Genomic DNA, 22451 nt, shown 5'->3' with positions numbered 1-22451 from the left:
CTATAGGGTCAGGACGTGGTGATTTTCAGTGTAACAGGATAATTCATATATTGTATAACCTCATATTCATTTTTTACCTCGTTTAGTTTTATGTCAATCATGTAATTAACCTACTGTACGCCATTAGTATATATATCAAAGGATGTAAGCACAGAACAAGATCTTATTTCTTCATTTCTCTTATGAAATCCTCTCGCATAAGTCTGCGCAATACAGCGTAAGACCTTTACATCAGAAAGGGTACGGGGGGTGGGGCATCACAGAGGAGATGGATAATTACACCAAGGAAACCATGGTAGCAGTTCTTATCGAGATGGATCCCTAAAAGTGACCTATATAACTGATTCTTTTTTTAAGAAAATTCTATAAATGAAATTTACACCACTGTCGCTATTTATGCACAAAAGAATCTGGTACCTGTTGAAAAGGCTTTACTGTCGGCAGCGTATCGACAATTATTGGGCATTGAAATCATACCCAAAGCTCGTTTAGTTTTTCTTTGTTAATGATGATATCATCAAGTTAAAAGACTCTCTTGATTGGTATTCTATTCTGGTGTTTTAGTTGTTTGGATGTTGCTATTACACTTTAGCCATGTGTTTATATATTGTGCTGTAGTTTAAAGAGTTAAGGTCTTTGTTGATGAATAGCCAAATGTAGCTGTGTGACACACCCCTTGGAAAAACATTAATTGTATAAACGAGGAGTTTTTACTATCTAGGGAAGCTTCGTCGGCAAATTTTCAGATTTTTCGGCCAATAAAGGATGGTTCACCACTTTTGTCGGCAAATGGGATCTGAGCTCTGAGCACAATGGCTAGCAACGGCCCTGGTATCGGTTCTTTTACTTAGAATTGTTTAGGATTTCATGAAATATTTTAGCAGAAGGACTTTCCAGAGAGTTTTGGCAAAAGTAATAGGATCAGATTCGTCTACTTTTCTACAAATACTGAGTTTTACAGTATATCGAACTTCAAATAAACACCTGCCTCTAATAATCATGGCATCCTATTCCTTTCAAGACAACATGAAAAATATACCATACCTTAAAATGTAACGAACACCCGGGCGCTTATTGGAGGAAATACCATAGTCAGTGGCATTCGAGCTAGTAGGGTGTGGTGTCTGAAGGGGAATGGGGTGGTGTCAATCTTTAGACATTGATACCAGTCCTGGTAGCTTTTGGGCAAATGCTTCGGTCGACTTATCACAAACTGAGGCTCCACAAAGCAAGGAATGACGATAATAATCGTTCATAACAAGAAAAACAATTAGCACCTGTGGCTTACACAAAATATATTTAACAAAACAAGACAATATCTTAAAATCATACAATAAATCTGCACCACACTCGTTAACATAATGATGTATTTCACATATTTCATTCTATTTATAAACATACGCAATGAAGCGAGGGCACAACAGTCTGATCTAGAAGAAGTATCAAAGAAGCCCTTTTTATCACTTTACATACGAGTCTTAGCCCTGCCCTTGATCAAAAACAATTACGTTTGCAAAATCCAGATACCTCTTAAAGGACGTATGGAATATATGCGCCAATGAATTCAGGGGTAAAGGTGCAATGCTATATGAGTCAAACCAAGGGCTGTTTAGCGAGAAAACTCTCAGTGCAAAGGAGACTGGGTGAATTCAAATGCAGATAGCTAAATTTTCAACCTGTCAAAGGTTTCCTGTTACTTTGTAATGTTGACTTGGCATATGTGGGAGGCTAGGCCTTGACCTGTGTATGCGTTAAAAATTAGGACACTAGAATTAATATCAAACTATGTTGGAATAGGCTTGTCTTCACCATCGTCCTCTGTTTCAAATTCCTTTAGTCCTTCTGGTAAACTAGTATCTTCTTCTTCACCTCCAGTTCCGGCCACAAACTCCTCATACGTTGACTTTTCAAGGAATGGCCTGGGGCCTAGCAGGTCAATCATGTCGTCACGACTGAGAACCTCCTTTTCGAGTAGTCTTAATGCTACCTAAACAATGAAAAGCGAAAGAGTTTCGATAATGACGAAGCAACAGTAAGAATCAGTAGGATGCAGAACAGACAATGGCATTTAAGCAGTCCTGTAAAATATATTTTCCCAATCTGTTAAAAAAAGTTTATATACTGGCTTCGCATTTCCATTATTGTTTCAAGTTACCTCTTCTTTTGAAGCTTTTCTTTCAAATCAATAATTAGCCCGAATTTGTTAACAGTTTCAAACAGTACAAAGCTCTCCTTTCTCCCGATTTAAGCATTAACTACAAGGATGGACAAATAAAGTGAAACTAGCTCACTCTAAAATATTCCCTTCTAGCAGAAGAAACTGTTAGAAAATCGAGATATTGATTTTTACTACATTCTGTTCAATTGTTTTAATGTGTACTACACTCCAATTAATTATGTGATGTGCCTGACAATTAGATTCACTTCTTTAGAATCATTACTTTTTTGGGGATTCTTTTTCAGATCAGCAACCAGATTTTTGGTTCAACAAATAAAGTGCTAAATAATGTTTAGTACAGACCTTTTCAACATCCTCCTTGTGTTTCTCGAGCAGATCAAATGTATTTTTGTGTGCTAAATCGATCAGTTCTCTAACTTGCTCGTCGATCAGCTGCGCTGTTGCCTCGCTATACGGCTTGTCAAGGCTAGGTTCACCCTCTCGAGGCAGGTCAAACGAAACATTTCCTATTTTTTCATTCATTCCGTACGTAACAACCTAGATAAGATTTCAATTAAAATAATTTAAGATATTACACAGCACGACTGTTATCAGGCAGTGGAAATTACAATAAAAATTGAAGATAGCGACGTCATTCAAACTCAAAAGTCTAACAAAATCTTCAAGATTAACAGCCAATGGTTCCTTAAGATATGATAAAAGCTGTTAAAAACCTTTAATTCGCTATACATTTGGCGAGAAACCTTGTTTTTAAATAGAAACAACCACAAAATACAGGGGAGCAGCAGTTTTGTCTGGCAAAAATGCTGTAGTATTTAGAAGTTCAGCTTCAATAATAAATGAAAGCATGCAGATAGACTGGGAGTTTGATCGAAGGTACAACATAATGATTGCACATAATTCAAGGAAATCGACCTAGCAAAGAATGATAGCTCTTTTCATATCCAGCAAGAATGCAAAATAGAACCTGACAGAGAAAGACCTCTAAGTAGTATCCTTTGTTGACCCTAGGCTTAAGACATGAAGAAGAATATTAGAACAAAATGATATACATACCTGCGCATAGGCATTTTTAGTTATTTTGCTAAGGTCATCTTGAGCTCCTGTCGTAATTCTTCCAAAAAATATCTCTTCAGCAACCCTGCCACCAAGGGTCATGCACATCCGATGGAACAGCTACAGAAAAAAAAACTTTTTACGTCACAATAAAAAAATTTAACTGTTTTCAAAGATTTTAAAGCCAAATTTTCTGGAATGTTTAATGACGTATCCACAAGTTTTTCGATGATTCAGGGTCTACAGGAGAAATTTTTAAGGATATTAAAATGTTTGCCCAACTTTCATATGCAATACACACTGTTATATTCAAAGCGAGAAAGAATAGCAGTAATCGAGATAAAACATTACAATATTTCGAGGAAAATTAGACGCAACGTGCTCAGATTTAGGCTAACGTACCTCGTGGCCCTACTAAAGGCTGCATAACTACTATCTCGTTATTACCTTTCTCTTAAGTTTACGAATTAAGAAAAAATTATCTTAAATTCTCCGCCTTTAAAGAAAACTGGTTTTGGCTATACAAATCAAATGCCCGTTTGAGCTCTGATTAGCTACATAGACAGAATACAATATTTCCAAATACAGAAAAAAGCAAAAATACACTGGAGGCAGGCTTTCAAGCTGCATAACTACTATCACGCCATCCTTTTTCTCGAACGTTTTTGAGTGAACAGAGAATCTCGTAAATTCAAATCCTTTTAAAAACACGGCTTCTAAATATAAACAACAAAATGCAAATGCTAATTAGTGACACATGTGAAGCATCGTATGGCAGCCCCAGTCCCTTTAGTAACCAGCAATCCCTCTATCAAGATCAATGTGTTAATCTAAATTTTGCTTAATGTCTTGGCATTTCTAAACACAAGTATTGCGGCATTATTACTCACCTGCTCTTTCGAATAAAGATACTGCTCCCTTGGCAAGTATTGCGCGTAGCCCAACCCTCTGCCGCGCGGAATAATTGAAACCTACGGTAAAGCAAGATGAAATAAGTTTGGTGATAATTCCTGATCTATGAAAAAGCATGGTAAAGCGTAGGCGGTCGTTGTTGGAACAGGTCAAAGGAACTCGTTACCGAAATATAAGATATTTCAACTGTTTATAGACTTTAGGGAAAATTGATAAATAACAAAAAAATGCCAGGTAAATGATTGAGTTCCACAAGCTCAGGAGCAAAGGTATCCCAACTTACAGAGAAAGAAAGTTTTTGCAGTTGAAGGGAAAGTGAACCAAAAAAGTGACACAGCAAGGATGTGAGGAGCTTGGCACAAGGAAGGTGTCCCAGGCACTGACTAGAGGTATAACACTTTTGAAAGTCAAGGGAGAAATTTATACGAACTCATTATTGAAAATTATCTTAATGAATACAGCAAACATCTCAAGTACAAACAAGTACCATTAACACTACCAAAATGAGTGTTTAGTGGTGGTAGAGCTGGTTTCTGAAACATAGATGTCAGCGAACAAGGACAAAAATAAGAGACGCTGCCAAGAGTAAAAGGTATGCGAAGATTTATAGATGTTGAAACCTATCATGAAATAACATGAACAAAAAGTTTAAAAAACGATCGAAAAAACAGACACCTAAGACTAAACTACCAAGTATATCATTTGTTTTTAAAATAAATAACAATGGATACTCTTGATACCAATGTTAACTGAACTCTTCTTTTTAAATAGAAGGACACAAAATTGTCATTGGAAACTAGTAGCTAGTCACTATACCTCAAGTAAGTTACTAAAAAATTTACATGGAAAACAAATGAACGCTTCTTTTAGCAAACTATATTCGGTATGTGATAACACACAACGCAGTCGTGCAAAAATTGGTTATTTCGGAATCTGGTCACCTTTAAAACAGGATCAGCATGTTCTAAAAACCATCCGGCAACAGCATGACCAGCTTCGTGATAGGCCACTGTTTTCTTCTCTTCTGGCTGCAGCACTTGGGTTTTCTTTTCTAGGCCTTAAATGAAATCGAACCAATTACATAAAAGTGTGCAAGCAAAATGCAACTGGAAACTTCTTCAGTGTACGCAAGGGGCAAAACATCTGTTTTCCAACTCAGTTTTGATAATTGTTACTTCAAGCATAATGTGCATTGCCACATCAGCCAGAATTTTTTACAGCTATTTCAGATTGCGAAATGCTGTTTTCCTGTAAATTGTTCATGTACGAACTAAAATACGTACTTATTTAGACCCGATTATTGAAGATTCAATTTGGCCTTTTATCAAATCTTTAACTTAAGTATTTGTCGCATTGGCTTTTTTATCTTTCTTCATTAAAGCAGCAAATTGTCTTTTTAAGCATATCTTATGCTACGAAATTACTTGCTAAGTCTGAATTGAAATTCGATACGTATAGCATTTTGGACTTTTCATATGCAAGTTAATTTAGATCGGAGTTCTTATACAATACTTTGTAAGATCGAAAGCCTTTTAATAGGTTAGCCACCTCCAATAACTCGCTCAATAGCTTGCTCAAAATGCTTCATCTCCACCATTGGTGACGAAAACCTTGCAGCAATCAATGCAGCCTCATTGCAGACATTAGCTACATCAGCGCCTAAAAATTGGCAGAAAAACATAAACTTTAGTAGCCATCTTGCTAAGTTAAATACATAAACAAACAAATAAGAAATAAATATATAATCCAAGCCTCGACTGTCCCCAAAAATCTGCCTTTGAAAAACATTTCGTACCCTAACCATCAAACAGAACGACAAAAATGAAAAGGGGTGAAGGATAGCAGTCGAACTAAAGGCATGTTTTCTGGTTTATCACACATGTGCAGTGATAGAAAATTCTACTCGGGGAAATTACAAAAGAAAAGAGCTACAAGGGGACCGGCTACAATGATGCTGGAAAATTTTACTCCGGGAACTTGCAAAAAAGGGGAAGAGGAGTGACTACAATGTCATTGAATATATATAAAATAAAGGAAACCGTGATATCATCGTCCCGGGTATAAGCTACCCTGGGTTCCAGAGCGTCAGTGTCGAGGAAGACTTCCTCTCTTCTCTCCTCCTCCGCACTCTCCCGCAACCCCTTATTTCCTCGACGCCCCACTTCCTACACTTGACGCTCTGGAACCCAGGGTAGGTATAAGCGAATTTTCTGTATGATTTAAATTAAACCTGTGAAGCCGGGGGTATATGCTGCCATTCTCCTTGCAACTTGTTCAATATCCAAGTCCATTTTTAAAGATTTAAGATGAACCTTGAAGATCGACATCCTGCAAAATACAATACATTTCAGCTTATTAGATACACGAGAACGGAATGCAATTCTGTAGATAGTACAATACATGTGTCAGATTAGGTTGACACATATAGTTAGATTAGGTTGAAAACGCCGACTTGAATATTGGACAGTTTATCTGAAAGAACATCATAAGATGATGCTACCGTTATAAAAGTGTCCCCTACAGTTATAAAATAGTCATACATGGGATAAAACAATGGTAGACTATATTGGCTTCGATATAGATAAGTGACCTCGTTCGCTTTCCCTATCCAATCATTGTAATTTGGTTTTGGTTATATTCTTTCGATTATTTTGTAAATATTTTTGGACAATTGAAGCAGTGCACACGATTAATAAGGGTTTTCCCCTCGGGGTACCAAAATTTAGTAAAAACGGCTCCATGTGATATTTGGAAATCTCTGGATATTAATTTATTTCAAAATGCGTAATTACACATAACTGGTAAAAGTCTAGAAGAGAAAATTGGTCACATCTTTCAAATTGAGCAGAAACGTGATATTAAAAAAATGGAAGATTAAACTGGCAAAGAGAATCGTTCAAACAAGGCGGAAATCAAATATAAAATATAGATAAATGTATATTTAGCATTGTGAGAACGGGAAGTAACCCCCACAAGCAAAGTACGGTGATACTTATCAACTCTTCAGTGCAGTTTCAGTTTTTTTCAAGTGGCTCAAGCGAGCATTGTTAAAGACTCATTGCTAACAATGGGCCTTTGCGAGCGTGGCGACGGTCCAAACAATGGCAGTAAACTTCTACGGATTAACCAAAATTGATTCCAGACAGTCTAAAATGCATTATGGGATGCTCGCGTAGCGCGATGGCTCATTGTTAGCAATGAGTCTTTAAGATACGTTCCTTAAGTGTTAACAACCACTTAGGCTTCGTGCAATGAAAAAGCTTTAATATCCTTGCAAGGAAATATAATAACCAATCGCAGGCCAGGTAGATACGATGGAGACTAAAAAAAGGGAAAGGATTGTAAAGATATACAAACCTTCCTTTAATATCTGGTGGAGGAAGGTGAATCTGTCGATCAAAACGGCCGGGTCTCATAAGCGCTGGGTCTAATACATCTGGTCTGTTAGTGCCAGCAAGAACAATAACATTAGTCGTCGACGTAAAGCCTAAAAAGATAATTTAATTCTGATCAGAAAAGTCCTTCATATTCTTTCCTTTGTCGAAGGGGAAAGAGCACAACAAAGACACGCGACCTCCAAAAGTTACGCTGATAAGGTATTTAAACCTTCGTTTCTTTTTCAAAATGGACAATAAAGAGTTTATCTATAACTAACTGTAATTTTTTTGTGTCAAGAAATTTTTCCTTCGAGAGATTCTTGGATGAAAAAGCAACAAAAAATTAAGGAAATTTTATAATTAGGAACATAGAAATGGAAGCAAATGAAGTCGCAAAAACTAACACACCAGCAAACGAACTCAACTTGAAATTTACATAAGGTACTTCTCCAGCCTAGCCTAGGAAATTTTTATAACCTCTTCTACATATATCTCATGTCCTTGCTTATTTCTATTATGATTGTGAATATGACAGTGCCTTAAGGGGTGAAAATGCCCCCTGTAACGGCTCCCTGCTTTAGCAAAAAGTCCGTTCTGATACTATAAATTTACAAAACGGAACCGAAGATTTAAACATAAGCATATGGCAGAATCCAAATGACTACATCAAATTCCATGATGAGATTTTTTCCTTGCAGATACAGCAGCTGGAAACACCGATAAAATTTGATACAGAAAAGTAAAACGAAGCTATTTCTATTTGATAATCAGCAAACAAATAGAAAATTTGTCAAATAAGTTAAGGAACCATTCCTAAACCAAAAACCAATAGACATATTTGGTCACGGATAAAGTTGACGCCTATATAGCTAAACAAGTTTCGATTCAAAACCACATCTGGTCAGAATCTGATCTAAAATTTACAAATTCAATAAAAAGGAATACATTTAAACTTATTACAAAACAGAAAAGTCAATTAAGAACACGGTTATTTGTACAATGGTGATCCTGAATGAATGTTTATATAAAACCCGCATTATTACGATTGTGCATTCCAAGTTTTAATATGACCTGATATGACTGGATCTCGGAGAAAGGCAGTAAGGTTGTACCAAGGGGTGTTAAGCACGCGTTCACTTACAAAGGAAAACAGAACCCCAGAATAAATACGACTATAATGCAGAACATAGGGTGCACAACAGATGTGGGAGGGGGCGGGGGAAAACACTCAGTAAACGGCACACAGCATAATGTAGCTAAATTTCCTTTTCAATATGTACCAAATTTTTTGAAAACAGGGCTAATTCGGTCTCTGCAAGGCAAGAAACGGGGAACAGGTGTCTTTGGTTTTAGTAAAATGCCTTACGGCACGTGGTAACTGCAAGCATACCATCCTTAATACCAAGGGAGCCTAGTTGCAAACAGCATGTTGGAGATCATGTTGGAGATTCAGTCAGGCCATTGTTGAAACAGCAAAGAGATAGAGAAGAATCAGCCATACATTCTTGATAGGAGGTAACGGCTCCTTTAAATACGCTGATAAATGATACGGGGTTAACGAGGCAATGTTTGATGGGTAAAACTAATGGTCATGATAGAAGCGGGTAACGATGATAAATGATAGCTTGACTCACCATCCATTTCAACCAACAGTTGATTCAGCGTGTTTTCGCGTTCATCGTGTCCTCCAAACGCACCCGAACGGCCTCTTGCCCTACCAACTGCATCGATCTCATCTATGAATATAATACAGGGCATATTCTTCCTAGCAGTTGCGAATAGATCTCTCACCCTTGCAGGGCCAACTCCAACAAACATTTCTAGGAACTCAGACCCCGAGACAGAGAGGAATGGAACACCAGCTTCACCCGCAGTGGCCTTGGCAAGCAAGGTCTTCCCTGTGCCTGGCGGTCCTGAAAGGATTGCACCCTAAAAACGACAAAGTGTGCACTGAAACAGGAGAGGAGCCAAGGCAATGGTCTTGAAAACGCGAATCTAGAAGCAACAGACAGTACAAACGCACCACTTTGTCATGTCCTTCCGGATAAACCTTCAAACCATAGACGATCACAACAAAGATATTATTTCGGACTCAAATAAATAACTGTTAAGTCACACACCCCCAATTGAATCTCATTAAGAAACTTCAGGCAAAATCCGCTCATTGGAAGAAACGGTTTAGATAGTTCAGAGACTTTCACGTCTTAAAATCAGGGGCGCCGACACAGGGGGCTGGAGGGGCGGCAGAGGGGGCTAGAAGTGCCCTAAGAAAATACTATAGGATCTTATCGATAATTGATGACCACTTTGACCACTCTCCTTATGTTAATATATATTAGAAAATATCAGAAAGATATTAATACCAGCACAATAACGCAAAGGATAAAAGCGACAACGATAATAGATGATAAACAAACGACTTGCTCCCTTAGAAGTACTCCAGAAACCTAAGGAGGATAAATCGGTATAAAAACTTAGCGGGCAATCAAAATTTTACAATCAGCCCATTTATGACAGCCATGATTTTTTATAAACCAAATATTGCGAGTATTGACAAGACCATTTAATACCCATTTTATGTATGGATAATTTTGTCAACATTTTCTCTATGTTTAGAATCTTTGATGGTGTAATAGAGCTAAATTTAGCAATTTCACCTGGTTTTTTGTATACGTAGGTATTTTATATATTACGCAGATTATTAGGATATCCCCCTTGTGCACGCGAGAGATGATCCGAAGACTGAAACTTCAGAGAATGACGGTTTCTTGCGAGCGGCTATACTTTTCCTTTCCATTTCCATCTTATAACATCCCAAGGCTAAACTTTAATCTAAACAGCTAACATAAACAACGACGGTTCTCCGCAAACTCTAATACTTATAACAATCCCATGAAATATATAACGAGACACAGCGCAGTCTTTCTTAACCACTACTTTCTCAACCACAATACAGACACGGATCTTAGAATTCCTCGCTTTGCAACCTTTTACGGGCAACGTAGTTTCTCATATCGAGGTGTGAATGTGTGGAATAAACTAAGCACTGAAATAAAGATGCCCCTTCACTGGCTGCTTTCGCTGAAACAATCTTTGAAAAATCAAAGGGTGTGAGAGTTCTTGTACAGCATCAAACATTGTTTTTTTAATTTTTAATTTTTACCTTACCAGAATAACTTGTATATTTATTTTGGTTTAACTTCGTTATTTAATTGTATGTTAAAAGGCTTAGGTTTTTAAACAAGGCACATTGTGAATCAGTTGTTATCTTTTCATTACTGGATGTATTACCCTGTATAAATAATTAAAAATCAAATCAATCAAACTGCCTGTCCTAAATGCAAACTGGGCCGCAAGAGCCTTCGCAAGCCTCTTGGGCGAAACGGTTAGCCTCCTTCTGACGTCTATACCTTTGAATTTCTCTCCGAATCTCCTTGAATCTGACTAACTACGTATATTTATATGTACAAGAAAAATACCAGAAAAGCATAACTAAGCATAAAATGTTACCCAATATAACTAATGACTACGCAACATGATGTAATCCTAATAAGGAGTAATTCTACGGAAAGAAAAAGTAAGGCCGCTCGCAAGAAACCGTCATTTGAAGTTTCAGTCTTCGGATCATCTCTCGCGATTTTAAACCTCCATTTTCCAATGGTAAAAAAACCAGCTGTATGGGTGGCACTGTATTCAAGTTAATATTTTATTATGTTACCCCAACCTCGCCCCCCCCCACCCACCTAGGAATTATGTTAGTAGAAAAATTCCACGATTTGCCACTTGGCACCAACACTGCCCCTCCTGCCCTTATCTTTTGCAGGCGTCCCGGCTTAAAATCAATAAAAGATCAGGCAGAGGTAGTTGTTCCGTGGGTTACCTGTGATATTTCCTTGAAGGTAAAATACACAGTTTTTTCAGCTGTGTATGCAAACTTCATAATCCAGTCAGGTGGTAATTTCAGCTGGTGTTTACAAACAGCAGTGAAGAAAATAATTCCAACTAATGCAAAATTGTTTATTTTGGTCACTAAATAAAAAATAAAAATAAATGTCTTCCTTGTGCTGCTTAAACTACCGCAGTTTCTTCAATATTCTAACTTGATCTATTTAATTCATTTGATTTTAAGAACACTCGAATCTCAGTCGAAGCAACATGCAACGTAGCACCTATTATGCATCATAGTATTTAAAAATGGCAGTTTGTTTTGGATCTTCTTTGCTGGAAGTAGTCGCGTGCATATAAATTCTGATGTCTCTGACAAATCTTGAAATTTCGTTCAAACCCAAAAAATTTTAAAACCCTTTAACAGAAATATTGGGATAATCAAAGTTCCAAAATCTCATCCACATTTCGGAAGTGTGGTGCCTTTCGTTTTTCACAACAAGTCTTGTTTTAGTATAAATTTCAGTATAAACTACCACGAGTAAGATCAACCAGTTAATATCGAAATTTATCTGCATTAAATTTTGTCCCTGCCACACTAAGCTCCAGCATTTCTAAATTTCCTATGCACCCCAGTAGCTGAGCCCCCTTCAAAAAGGAGCGGGGCGTGATAAAGGAAAGAGGGATATTTTTTTAAGCTTTATACGAGAAAAGCAACGTGTATTCCCCACAGTGCCGTTGACAAAAGTGGAGAAAATGGAAAGGATCATGAAAACCTCCGTCTCGTGTGCTATGTTTTTAATTACTGTCATGTATTTAGTTAGTTAAACAGCCCAAGCTGGATAAGTCCATACTTTCTTGGGTCGTGTATATTACAAGTTCATACTTTCTTGGGTCGTGTATATTATAGTATTAACTTAGTATTCTTCTTCTGTAGTATACGAATAAAATTTGACTGAAATTTAATTGAATTCTAAATCAACAGAGTCAGGCAATTCACGGTCTCAATTCAGCCATTTTGGGTATATTCATGAACAATATAGACTTCTGACATCAATAGCTTTGGAAATGATCAAAGAAATTGATTTGGACTAAATTGATTTGACTTTCTCGAACGCCTGATTGAGTTTGATCAAGATAAAATGAGGAATATTTTATCCTGATTTGATGTAATCCTTAAATCTGAATGACGTATAGCATACTTGGCGGGTATGACCAGAGCTCTTTCTTTGACTCTTTCATTACGTCAATACACTTTGTTTTTCTAACAATTAGTAAATTGAGGTTTTGGCAGATTGATCTTATACTTCCTTAAACCTAAGGCTTGATTATTTTTTGCTTATTTCTAGATCATTAGGGTGTAAGCCTTAAAAATAAAAATATATTGGATATGCATAATGCACGTATTATTTTCTTTGAAAACGCAAGCAAAAGATATAGGTTTGAAAAATGTTTTTCAGGGTGGAGATCAAGGTTATGGAGGGGCACTTGTTTGTTGACTAATGTTATTTAAAGCTAAACCCCACAAAACCGAAAAAAACTATAACTTTCGATTTCTATAACAAAACTATAACACGGAATTTTCAATGATCAATTTTTACAAAAAAAATGAAGCAGTGAAGTATAATATCATATCCGATAAAGGCAATCTTTAAAGCCTATCTTCCAAATTATGATACGCATATATGAAAATGATATTTGCTAAGGAATACAGCTGGATCGACTTGGCGGTTCAATGCTAAAGATCGGATCGCAATACGTAAACGGCATGAGAATGTCGAATAACGTTAAAATCCGGTAGATGGGACTTGAACAAAGTTTAACCGACACAAATAAACATAATCGCAGTTTACCACGGGTTACGTGTGCAATAATAAAATCAATATATAATAATCACCCTGATTGCCTGAAAAGCAAACACTGATTAGGACTGAAAACAGACGTGCTTACCGAGCTGTTCTTTTGTTAGTATTTAATCTAGTCGCGAGTAAAGAGAATAATCACTTTAATACTGTTGGGTAAATAGGAGGAGATATTGGGCAAAACACAATGCACTCAATGCATAAGGCAATCACGGACAACTGCTAAAATATTTCGACTATGTTTATGCTTGTGTTTTATTTTCAGGTACATGCATTTTCAGATCAGGCATTTGCATTAGTAGACCGCCTTGTGCTTATCGAAAATCCATGAAAATCCCTTGAAATCCCGTTATTGACAATCTGCAGGCAACTGCTACAACATATCCTCTCCGCAGATTACAACGAAGGTTTCATAGTAAAACAATTCTTTTGACAGATCCATCCCTGACGCTTACAGTACGTCCCCGCAAAGAAGAACCTACTTTTTCAAGAGTCAGGCTATTCTTTGTTTTTCAGGGTCATAGGTTCTTATTGCAAGAGGTACATTCCTTCAGTTTGGAGAATGAAAAGGCACAAATGACTTATATAGAAAATTCAATTCAATTTTCTTCTGGCATACTAAATTGTTAACAGATAGTTAGGAATCTGTGCGTTTTGGCCCGAATTGGCAATACGTTAACTTCACCATTAATTAGGCAATTCAATAATTACTCTATTCAAATAGCTATGCAGTGAGGCAGAAACGAGGTACAACTCTTTAAGCGTGTACGCTCAAATGAATACCCATTCTTCTCTATGGACTGCTTGCATATAATATTGGCCCACATTCTGAAATTTCACACTCGCATAGTTACTGTAGAGCTGACATTGTAACTCTTATGTCCTACAAACTCTAAAGCATGAATTAAAAAAAGATTTAGGGGCTGGAAAATGAGATTTAATAAATAACAATGGGGTTGCTCAAAGTTTTTTAATTCAAGAAGAAACTCCATACCTTAGGAATCTTCGCACCGAGCTCTTGGTATTTGTCAGGATTTTTCAAAAAGTTAACAAACTCCATAATTTCTATTTTTGCCTCTTCACAGCCAGCAACATCTCTAAGAAAGAAATCTCAATCGCTTAACTGTTATACCTCATAAATACTTAAATACTTAAATACTGAACTTTCATGCCAAATTGCGGGAACACTAACACAAAACTGAAAATTTCTGTAAAATTGTCCCTTTTTCCATTACAATGTTGCTGGATTCCACCGTTTTATTCCAAAGGTGAATTAATGCATTTAGACGATTTGTTTTAGATTTGCTTTGCCTTTTTGCATCCTGTCAGGGGAAAGCGTTACATCTTGGGAATTCATCTTAAGCTTCCGTGAACTCCCATGGTGTAATAAGCCAAATATTGAGACGTAAAAAAGACTTCAAAATATATTTATCTTCATCATAATCGTACACACAAAAAAACTAACTTACAACACGTGCTAACTGAAATAGAGGCTAGATATGATTTATGCACATATTTTAATACTATTGTCCACAGGGGACAACAATGGGTCATAAATCTCTCCCAAGTGACAAGATTAAAAGGTTTTATTACTTCGAAGTTTAAAAAACCTCAAAGGACTGGTGAATGAAAAGCATCACGAAAAAGCAATCTTAGTTGAAATTTTACATTTCTGTTCTCTCTTCCACTTTCTATTTTATGATCAAAAGCAGCGAAAATGTTAACTTTAATGTAATAAAACCTAAACAAAAATGTCTTAAAATTCTAAATTATATCGCCCGAATGTGAGTAGAAAGTTGTAAGAAAAACGGGGAGGGTTTCAAGGTTTTGAATAAGAACAGAGAAGCTCAACTTGGCAAGTAAGACAGCTGTTAAAGCAAAAATGCTGTGCTCTTCAAGCAATTGTTGAAAAAGGAATTTCATTTGCTCTTGTCATAATGGATTTGTTGACTTGCTTTGGGTTGATGACTCATACACAGTAGAAACCATTTATGAAGCAAGGACATTTGAGGACAAAATAAATCATTGTGTGTACATAACTTGTTGTCTCAAGGCTAATGCGAATAATTAGGACGACGATACATACCTAAATCGCATTTTAACACCAGTTTCCTTGCTATAAAACTTTGCAGTCGTCTGTCCAACACCAAATATTCCCTACAAGGGTGGAGAGCACAAAGAAAGCTATAATTAACAAACCTTTTAGATTTTCAAGTCATTCGCTGATATCTCAGACAAGCTGATATTATCATGCATCTCCTAATCATGTAAAGGTGTGTTCAACCCCACACCATTTCCATTGCTGGTCATTTACCATGCAAATTAATTGCTTGATATGCATGTGCTTAGTTCTGTACCATCTCAGTTTTACATCATCATTACTGATTCTATAAAATGCTACCTATCCTCAATTTGGGTAGCCATTTGGGGAGACCATGATTATAAAAGAAGTCAGTGATCATGCTCCAAGTTTATTCGAGACTCTGTTATATGAAAAAGAAGACGAAATATTCTAATCTAGAAGAAATTAAGACATGAGACTTAAGATGTGTTTAATTTCATCTGCATTAGGATATAGGTAGTGGGGCTGAGTCTACAAAACCAAACTGCGAAACTATGAATGAATAACTTGTTAAAATTCTATCAAAAAAAGAGCCTTCAATGTATTCATTTTTGCTTTTAAATCTTATACTGTCAGAAGCACCGTATGTTTAAGCATAGCCAATTGAAAAAGCATTTAAATTGAATATTGGTTTAAGTGAAACTTCAACCATCTTTCTGATTCTTCTGCTCATATTTTATAAAATCATAGTCTTACATGCAGTGAATTTTCTTGAGTCCCCTGAAACAGAAATTAATTTTTAGAAATCCGATACTAACCCCTTGCCCTTTGGCACCAGCTGAAAGCCTTCTGCTGAAGTAAAGAATGGCTCCAATAATCAAAATCGTTGGTGTCAACTTCAAAAACTCTTTCCTGCAGAAATCAAGAAACATGTGATAAGGCTGAATCTAGATTCAGAATTTTTACTGAAAACACAAACAATAAAGAAGTTTGCATATCATGCTGAAGGTTTACTATTAAGTTCAAGACTGCCAGGTATCTTTAACTAGGTTAGATCCCATTATTAGCCATAGATTGTTCCCAGTCCTCCCAGCATTCACAGCATTCCTGTTTACCAGCAAGCACATTTAATTGCATCAAATGACAGTGTTTGCAACTTGTCAAAAAAACTCAACATCTTTATGTTTCTTATGTAAGTAACAATGATCTGCATTGAAAGTAATTTTGTGCATCAATGTTGGAAATTTATAACACAACATAAATTGGGATAGAAAATCTGTACAGAAATTTTCTGTTCAGCAAAGTTCTATTATTATGAATAATTAATCAACTTACAACCACTCTGACTCTCTCACATATGTAACTGGTACAAACTGTGAAGAATCAAGTCCCCTTTCAGTTTGCACACGTTCTAAATTCTTCTCAAAGTTATCCACACTCCCAATGTTAAAGCTCAAGTGGGTCTGGAAGGAAAATTATCAGTAAAGATCATAACTACTAATCATTGTGATCCAGTAAAACAATTTACTGTGAGATGCTATAATAAAGCAAACAAACTTTAAAGAAATAAAACAGAACTCACAGCTGTTGGGTCACCTCTTAAATACACTTTCACATTGCTTTTGTTGGAGACAACAAGATGGTCAACGTCTCCTCTGTCTAAATAGTTAGTTCTGAATTCTTGCCAATTGATTTCTCGAGTTGATGATGAGCCTCCAAATAGAAAATAACCAAGACCAGAAGCGACTGCTAAGCCAATGAGCAGACTTTGTTGGTTATCAATCAATTCTTTCCACCAATCTCTGCCACCTTTTCCACCACCGGTTCCCCCACTGCTACCACCACCACTGTTTCCCTGTTCTCCACTTCCTCTTGGAGGAGTGCTGCCTGATAAGAAACATATTTTGAATCTTAAAAATTCAAAATGGTAAAGCTTACTTGAAGAATTAGCCGAAGTCTAGTAGATAGATTCACAAACTGTTAGATGGAGCGATGATCAGGCTTTGCCATTAATGCCAAACATGTCGCCGTTATAGTTTTTTATCCAATCTGGGTTTTTCAGTAAATGCTGCTGGATAGTGGAATTCCATGTTTTGGTTGTCGTTTTTGATCTGCAAAACAGAGTACCTTGTTCTCTTTGAAGGATAGTTTTGTTTCTATTACTGGAAGGCACCTGCTGTCTTATTGTATCCCCAATCTACAATTCCTATCAATTTCTTTGACTTTCCTTTCAAAAATATTCCTGTTTTCTTAAGATTGAAAGGTTCTAATCGCTACAAACGTACCTTGCGCTTAACTATCCTCTACCAAATAGATCGAAGTTTATGCCTATCATAACAAAAACCGCCCAACAAGCAAAAAGTTAATTGCCAAAAATGCAATGACGGGAGAAATCGCTGCTACAAAAATAAACCAATTAACCCTTGTGCGTTTTCATAATTCTCTGAATAGGAAATTTTAGGGGAGCGATTCTTCCTTCATGTTCTGTTTAGGAGAGCAATTCATAGCTCGCCTCAGGTTGCGAGGGGAGCGTGGAGGCAAGCGCGAGCTATCGCTCGCCTCAAACGGCCAGGCCTGATAATGCCCAGTTGTGCACGTATCATTTTGAAAAAAGAACCATTTCTAATAAAAATAATTTTACCACACCCCTTCTTCGTGTACACAATGTTGGTTGTAGGCTCAAAAAACGTAACTATCTAATAAACATCACTTGAAAACATAGTCCTAGTAAACATAACATGAAGCATAACACAACACTATTTTGATATGGAAAGATTGATACACTACAATATTTCCAAAATTCAGTGTAGTGTACCTAGAATTTAGGCGGGATTTGCTTTAATTTAAAAAAGTGCTTTATCATCTACACTAATGATGTTTTACACTTTGAAATGAGATGCTCTTTAGACCTTCTGGTGTCATCTATTTCTAGAAACTAGAAACAGACTAAAGCATTGAATAACATTCAAAGTTCATGACTTCATGTTCTTTGTTGAAATGGTTATTATTCACTAAAAAAGAAGCAACTTAGTGCCACATTTTGTATACAAATTGGCAAAAATACAAGGATCAATTTTTGTCCCATGGCTGATGGAAACTGGGGGTTCCATATTTGTTTAGTTTTAGAGAACAGGCAATAGTTTACATTAGAAATTTGCATAGGTTTGCTATATTATTATTAACAAAACAAACTTCTCCTGTTTCTGATATTTCTAGTGTTTTTATCCATTACGTGAAAAAAGAACAAAACAAATGGACACATGAGCACTATCCACGAGTAAACTCTTGAGAAACCTACTAAATCAGTTGCCAGACATAAGCTCATTCATGTGCTGTTGTCATACAATCAATATCTCTTCTCATATTTTGTATACAAGACGGTTTTAGGATGAAAATGGCTTTAACTGGAAAAAAAGAAATCATTTAATGAGGGAGGCCTTTTTTGTTTAATGTGAGAGATCACTCGCAACCGGATCACCACTCGCCCAAACCCAACCATGCAAATGTTTCCTTACTGGTGAAAAATTGTAAACTGTCAGGAATAAATGTTTTATCAATTAACACATTCTTAAACATCTTTTGTGACCCAAGCAAGTGACATAGACAATATAAAGCTGATATATCAAAACACAGGAAAAATAAGTAAGCTGAATTAACCACATCTCAATGGAAAAATGCAATAAAAAGTCAATTCCACCGCAAATGTTCATGAATTCTACAGAACATTGTCTTAGCAGTGAAGGTGTTTTTAAAGGAGGTTTGGAACAACATTTTGCAATCATCTGGCAATAACATCTATATGACCTTTAAGATGAACATAAAATTTTTAAACAAAGCACATTTTGTATTGAGTATTTAATCTTTCTTGGAGTGCAAAACAACAACAGAGATCATTTTCATTTGGTATTGCCTACATAAAAGTACCTTATAACAGGATCATTACAGTTTTTAAATGTTACAGATGCTTTTAGCATTGTTCAGTATTATTATTTTTAGGGTGTTTGCTTGCACAAGAGAAATCACGCAAATGCTGGGCCACTCATCTGGGCTTTTTCTTACCAAAAAGCCTGACAAGGTTACAAAAACCTTGCTAAGGCCCAACTTACCCTTTCAACACAGATTTTCACACAGTTCTATGGTAGCTAAAAATATAACATATTATTTGACAGGCATATGGTCATTTATACCAATGGCACAACCATAGAATAGGTCACAAACATTGCATTTGTTTTATCGCTTTTCCCTCAATGTTTTGCTATTGCAGTAATTAAATTGGTGGGAGTTGTGCTTAAATTTTTAACTAGCAGGAAGTTGCTTTTGAAAATACCAATTCAGTTTAACATAAAATCTGATCAAATAAAAAATACTTACCAGTAGGTTTTCCTGCTTTCCTTGATTCAGGGAAGAAGTTCCCAAATCCTTTTGGTATTTTTGAATTCAACAAAAAGGATGAAACTTTGTCTACCTATTAGAATTAAAATACATTATAAAATATAAAATTCAATTAAGTTTTTTATTTAAAAAAACTTACACTTATCTGGGCATCTCAATCTGCTAGTAGTCTAAGTTTTTATAAGTTTCTTATTGAAAACTCTAGCAATGTCTTTTTACTGTCTTTTTTATTTGACTGTGCTATTTTGCTTAATGGCAGAAGATTGACTGATCATGGAAGTTTCATTTTTTGGCATTTAGTTAACCTTGGATAGGCAACAGACCAGGAGGCAGTATGCAGAGCATGACAATTCTGCATCCAAGAAGGGACAATGGTACCTTATGGGCCCTCCTATTGACATTTTTTTAAAATTCTATACTGGCATTTTTGAATGAATTTGGATGACATCTTGTCAAAATCTGTCATACTTTGCAAACTGGCTAATAGGCAACAGACAAGCAGTGCTAATGAATTCTAATTTATAACTACAAGAAGATATGGTTCCAAGTTAAAGTGAAAAGCTGTCTGTTGCCCTGGAATTACACTGACTTCAAGTGACCAATGTTTGCATTTGGCACAAAGCCTTAATGTGCAAATCTGAGAAGCATGTTCTACTTTATTAAGTTAGGGTAACGTCTTAAGCCACACTCAAGCCACATCCAGTTCTATTTGGGGAAACAGTAGCCGTAAACTGTTGCCAGCTGCCCTTGCTTGAATCCATATAAAAATGAATATTTTCTGGAAAAATGTTTTTTAGAATGCTGTAGAACCTTAAATGTTCAACCAGGTTGGGGTTCGTATCATAGCTCCTGGGCTATTTTCAAAATAATTGACAACATCTCTGTGACAAAAACTTCAGAAATTTTCAGAAACTTTATAATTCAATCAACCAAAACATAAAAAACAGTAAGGCAACAAGACGCAGTTGAGGTGAAAATAAAGCCAAAAGTAAAAAAATGGCAGATAGAACTGATAAAAAGATCTCTTTTACTGCTAACCTATACAAGATTTGCTTTCACCTCTTTTTGCTTTTACCAACATTTTTCCTTAACAAAATGATTTATGAACAGACATATAAGAAACAACTTCTCTCGAGTTTCCCTACATGATGACAAAACTCTTTTACAAAGTATATACTGAAAACAATACCCTTCTTGCTACAAGAGGTTTCCATGCCAGGTTTCCACGTATAAACGGTGCCAGGACACTGCCACTGATAAGCCTCGTCGTCATCGTTTCTTGGACCTCTTAGTCTTGTTGTGGCACCTTTCTGAACCAGAACGTTATACACTTTCAATATCTGCCGTTCTTTTTTTCACGAAGTTTTGTCAACAACTGTTTTAATTCTTTGAAACCTCATACAACTGTACGTATTCCGATCTTCACAACAAGAATGGTATTTATGTTTGTCTTCTTACATAACAGAATACTTTGAGATTGAAGCTGAAGTAATTAGGCCCGTTGTTTTTCTAGTGCCCAGCTCCCTAGGATTGTGGTTGTAGAGGACGGTGATCGAGCATGATGGTGCATGTGGAGGAGATGATGCAATATGAAAATAGAGCAGAATAAGCATCATAATTCATATGCGATCCAGGAAATGCAAAGCCAAGACAATGTTGACTTAAAATATAAGACAAGACAATGTTGACATCAATCACACGGTGTTTAAAACATTGTTGTCATGCAGCTTTTTAGCAATAGATAGGGTCTAATATCAGTGGCGGCTCGTGACTTTCACAGTTGGGAGGGCAGACCATCAATATTGCGATAATCGATAGAAAGGTCGAGTTTGCAAATTTTTCACTGTATTCATGGCTCGATGTTGATCGTCATGGAGCGCAGAAGAAAAAGCATATATAGATGTGGTTGTTGTTTAGCGATGATGTCATTTTATGGGCAAAATTTTTCTTGCCCCGAATTCCTCCAAATAACCAATCACAGGCCGCGTTTCGCAATGCTCGAGGTCGAAAATTAGCTTGTACGCATGTCGGCTAGGGGCAAAAAAAACTTTGCCCGTAAAATGACATCATCGCTCAAGGCACTAGCGGGCCAGAAGCGAGGCTAGGGATGAGACGGGATAGCAAGGAGCTTTTTCTAGAAGAGATACAAACTTATATAATTAACCACAGTAAGACTATCTTCAAAATTAAATATGAATATCATAGATTTCCTTTGAATCTTTTTGAGGGGGCATTGCCCCAGATGCCCATTAGCAAGAGCCGCCACTGTCTAATATTATGAATCAGACAAAAAACTATCATTTAGGACAGAGCTACCTGATTGTAACTGTCGATTATGGTCTTTTCTAGTGTCGCCTTCAAAGTTTTGTATCTTGAGACTACTTTGTAAGATCTCTCAGCAGATTATTCCATAGAGCAGCTCCCCTGGTTTAGGAGTATACGAACACCCCATGTTCTGATTGCCTTATGGACTTGGTAATTTGGTTGTTGGCGTGTGTCATAATCATGCTCTTTTTCATTTGTAATGAAATAATTTCGAAAAGTTTCAGGTAGGCCGTGTTCATTGTAACGGGATTAACACAATAAAGTCATGTTGATCAGGATAAAATCTTTCTGATAAGACTTCAGGCAAATTTATACACAACTTTCATAATTTTTACACGAGTTTAAGGTTTTACGCGGCATTTACGCTTTTTATAACATGGTACCTTTAAAAAGCTCTAAAA

At 36.4% G+C, this 22451-nt stretch overlaps 1 protein-coding gene across 1 annotated transcript; it reads right to left on the bottom strand.

The window, feature by feature from the left end:
* Window positions 1–1236: 1236 nt before the first annotated feature.
* On the bottom strand, window positions 1237–21245 carry LOC135690804 (mitochondrial inner membrane m-AAA protease component AFG3L2). The gene is made up of 16 exons (XM_065208468.2): window positions 20915–21245; window positions 19705–19798; window positions 16916–17220; window positions 16669–16796; window positions 16152–16245; window positions 15358–15428; window positions 14266–14368; window positions 9159–9453; window positions 7505–7634; window positions 6378–6475; window positions 5696–5806; window positions 5089–5204; window positions 4126–4206; window positions 3236–3355; window positions 2522–2716; window positions 1237–1987 (listed from the first exon to the last, which is right to left on the bottom strand). The coding sequence occupies exons 1-16, from the start codon at window positions 20996–20998 to the stop codon at window positions 1784–1786; spliced, it is 2229 nt and encodes a 742-aa protein (XP_065064540.2). The 5' UTR covers window positions 20999–21245; the 3' UTR covers window positions 1237–1783.
* Window positions 21246–22451: the final 1206 nt, after the last annotated feature.

This window comes from Rhopilema esculentum, chromosome 4, assembly GCF_057945365.1.
Source record: "Rhopilema esculentum isolate cy_ngs chromosome 4, ASM5794536v1, whole genome shotgun sequence".
Lineage (NCBI taxonomy): Eukaryota > Metazoa > Cnidaria > Scyphozoa > Rhizostomeae > Rhizostomatidae > Rhopilema > Rhopilema esculentum.
This window is presented reverse-complemented; position numbering and strand designations above follow the sequence as displayed.